This window comes from Bactrocera latifrons, unplaced genomic scaffold (genome assembly GCF_001853355.1).
Source record: "Bactrocera latifrons isolate USDA-ARS-PBARC rearing strain unplaced genomic scaffold, ASM185335v1 scaffold_62, whole genome shotgun sequence".
In the NCBI taxonomy this organism is placed as follows: Eukaryota; Metazoa; Arthropoda; class Insecta; order Diptera; family Tephritidae; genus Bactrocera; species Bactrocera latifrons.
Window position 1 is genome coordinate 1,345,642 of NW_017537290.1, and position 4,043 is coordinate 1,349,684.

The following is a 4,043-nucleotide window of genomic DNA, read 5'->3' on the forward strand; positions in this document are numbered from 1 at the left end:
ACTAGCGAAAATACCGCAAGACTTTTTGGACAACCTAATATTATCGTTTCGTACACTTAAGATGAAGCTTACTGTTTTATAGGAGAACTCTCCGATAAGTACTTAGCAATATACATATAGTAATAGAACGAAATTTAGAAAAAATCGCGAATTATTTCTAAACATAGGCCATTTTTAGCTCGAGACATTTGACTGAGGGATGAGCTAACTTCTTTAACTCGTCAGGAAAATACGTTCCCCCTGGAAATCAGCAAAATAGGAGGTGAATAATCTTCTTGAAAATAAAAAGAATTATTTTGTGATAAAATCTGGAGACTTTGCTAAATGAGGCAAAATTGACCCTGGAGACGAAAGAGCCGTCATTTTAGTTGATGTGAACTCAACTGATATATAGGAAAACCCCTGAGTTGCTATATACATCACGCATTGGTCAAAATAATCACTAATCCATAATCAGTCTAAAATCTTAAATATACTCAGTTTTATCAACTAAAAGCTCTAGAAAAAGCTCATTAAACTCATCGATTGCGTATTAAAATGTACTTTGAAAGCTCATACTAAATCCCACTACATGCTCAACTAGTTTCCTTCCGATAACACTACAAACAAATACACTCGTTTGCTTACGTAACTATAAATGATTGGAAAATTAGAGCAAGGACGGTTTAAACTGGCTGCTGCAGTGAAAACTGAAAACTTTGAGCGGCAGAGTTTGCATATACCATACATACCTATAAACAGAAAAGCGCAGCTCCATAACAGTTGTAATTGCATTGTTCAAAGCCCACCTTGAATGAGCGATTTCATTTCAGCAGAAATTCAATTGTCAATTGGTTGTTTTCGTTGCCATGATCACTAAGTGGCACGCTTCAAGGCTGCCATATTTTCCAAAGTTTTGGCTTTACAGAAATTCCAACTAATTTAAATAGAAGTCATTAAATTAATTTTTAATTACTTCATTGACAATGTGCCAATTTTCATTAAGGAATTTTATACTTAAAACCAATAACTAAGTTTATAAATTCCGATAATTCATGTAGCATATAATATATTACGAATTTGTTGTATTATTTTGAGCGAAAAAGGTTAATTAAAGCAGAATTAGTAGCAGAGTTAACAATAAATAGATAGAATATTTAAAATATTTGAATTAGGATAAACTTTGCGATTATATTCAAATCCGCTAAATTTCGAAATCAATATCATCAATCATATGAAGTCAAGTTAGCCGGGTGTTCGAAAATCTTGCTACTAGTTATATGAAGGCTAGGTAAAGTTTTCGCCCCAGTTTTTACATTTTAGATACAAGGGTACACTAAGTGTGAGTTATGAGTAAAACGCACCAACTCTTTTCCGGGGATTTATAAGTAATGTGTGTTTTCTGGGCTGTTATGCGCGGTATAAAGTCACCCGTAAATCGAAAATCTTTTATATTATATTTAGTATATGGAGGCTAAAGGAAGTTTTGATCCGATTCAAACTATTTTTGACACACAGACATGCTATTATCAGGAAATAATTTTTTTGTGAATTTTAATTATATATATATATTAGCTTGTCAAGAAAGTCTTGCGGTTTTTTCGCTAGTTGGCGCTGGGAGCGCGTAGTTCTAGTTTTATTCGTCGGGTCATCCTATACCTTTTTGGAAAGCTCATTTCACGCGCTAACTCGTATATGATTGATTGTCGTTTCTTTTAAGTCGTTCGTGAGTTATAGCGTCGCAAACATGGAGTAAAATAAAGAGAAAATACGGTATATTTTACAGTACTACTACGAAAAAGGCAAAAATGCATCTCAAGCCGCCAATAAAATTTGTGCAGGTTGTGRACGCGATACAGTTTCCAATTCCACCGCACAATGATGGTTTCAACGTTTTCATTCTGGTGTAGAGGTGGTCGAAGATGCGCCACGCTCCGGAAGGCCTGTCGTCGAAAATTGCGATAAAATCGCTGAAYTGGTCAAAAGAGACCGGCAGAGAAGTAGCAGTCGTAGCATCGGTCTTCAAAAAAAAAAATTATGAACAATTGAAAGTTCAATAAAAAAATACCTCAAAAATACCGCAAGACTTTTTTGACAAAATATATCTCACAGATTTTTGGTCAAAAGTCAACTACAGTGTCTGGAGTTTACATTTACGGTATTTGAGAATTTAAACAGTTTGAGTTGAATTTCGACAAGAGTTCTATATATTATATCTCGCTTAGTTTTAGGTGATACATACATGTAACCGTTAGATGAACAAAACTATTATATCTGTARAAACTTATTCCAAGTTAATATAAATTCTTACATAAAAACTTGATTTGAATCGATCGGCTTGCAGGACAGCTATATGCTATATTGAATGAGAAAATCAGCTCGTTACACTAAGTATTTATAAAGGCCACATTATTATCAAGAAAAGATGTCAATTTCATTACATTGAAGCTTCTCATTTATGTATTGACATTTTGGTAATAAGTTGACACGTAGCCCCTAATAATAGGAATTTGGGAGCTCGAAAAAATATACGGTTACTTATAATACTTTAAGTTAATGAGGTGTACCGTTCATATTTGGTATAGTTATTAAGCACTTTTCTACCAACTTAGCAAAATATATCTATTTTAAATATCATCCGTTTTTGTCACAATTTATATTTTTGGGAGTACCTTTGGTTCCTCTTACATATGGCAGATCTTTACTTCACCCGCATATATGAAATGTAAATGATTTCTGAACGAAAAACAAATAATATATTTCCTTATTTCAGACAAAAAACTTCGAGAGAACAATTGACAAATGGCTTAAGAAATATAATTAGTAATAACTGTTAAAGAATGTAATTGACATAGTTTGTCTTGAATTCTCTTTACAGGTGCAAGAAGATTGGAAATATGTTGCCATGGTATTGGATCGTCTATTCCTGTGGATCTTCGCGATTGCATGTGTGGTCGGCACAGCGCTGATTATCCTGCAAGCGCCCAGTTTGTACGATCAATCACAACCGATCGATATTTTATATTCCAAAATCGCTAAGAAGAAGTTCGAACTGCTAAAAATGGGCAGTGAGAATAGCTTATAGCGACCGCTTGGGTTCGCAGCGGGCTGGTGGAACTTAATCACCAGCTCGATGCGAACCCTCTTCGCCGCACGCGATGACGATCGCGGATAATACAACGATGCCATTGCAATGGTCGAACGTATTTTACAAAATTTTATTGGTGCTGGCGAAGGACAACTAGACGACGAAATAGTAAAAAATGTTAACATWACTAATGATAAATACCCAATACGCGATCAACAAGCTGAACAAATAACAAGTGAAGAGTTTAATAAAACCGATAACATAGCCGAAGTAGTTAATAACGATGACGCGTCTAACGTCCTAAAACAAAACAAACAAAATAWACAAAATGCTAAAACGCAATTGAAAATACTAGTTGTTAAAGCAGCAGACGARCAAAACGTAAGCGGAGACAGTGTTGCATTAGATGGGCGTGGCGTTGGTTATGAGCGACTTAAGGTAATTTTGCGCGGTGAAATTGTTACGGAGAATACTACAGCGCGTGTTGTTGGAGAGCAATTGATCAAAATAAAATTGTTGCCATAAAGTAGTTGAGAATTAGTAAATTAAAATGGAAAAGAGAAGTAGTGTGTAGAAAAGGCGCAAAATCAGTTGATATGTGTATGCATACTTAAACAAGCGTATACATATACATATGAGTGATAGARAAAGAGAGTGAGAGCGAGTAAAGTAAGTTTCACTCAAGGGAGCAAGCTTAACTGTTTGTAAATTGTAACACTTGAGCCTAACGTGCTGCATATGGTAGAGTATATTTGCAAAAACAAAGCTCACTCAGCCATCCAGGTATGTTTAAAAATTAATAAACACACAAATAATATTAAACAAAAAGATTATTAAACAAAAATTAATAGTTAATAACACAAAGAGCTAAAAATCACGTTACTAATTAACTAACTAATTTAACGTATGAYAAATGTTTACTAAACAGCTGAAATGTAACTACAAAACTAAACGAGTTTATAGGTATGTATTCAGT

The 4,043-nt window shown here is 34.3% G+C and overlaps 1 protein-coding gene across 1 annotated transcript in view; it reads left to right on the forward strand.

Moving 5' to 3' along the window:
- Positions 1-3,064, forward strand: part of LOC108975168 (acetylcholine receptor subunit alpha-like 1) — an 87,539-nt gene extending 84,475 nt beyond the window's left edge. The window contains exon 8 of the mRNA XM_018943493.1: positions 2,858-3,064. Within this exon, the coding sequence (XP_018799038.1) occupies positions 2,858-3,064 (207 nt within the window). The remainder of the gene's footprint in view (positions 1-2,857) is intronic.
- Positions 3,065-4,043: the final 979 nt, after the last annotated feature.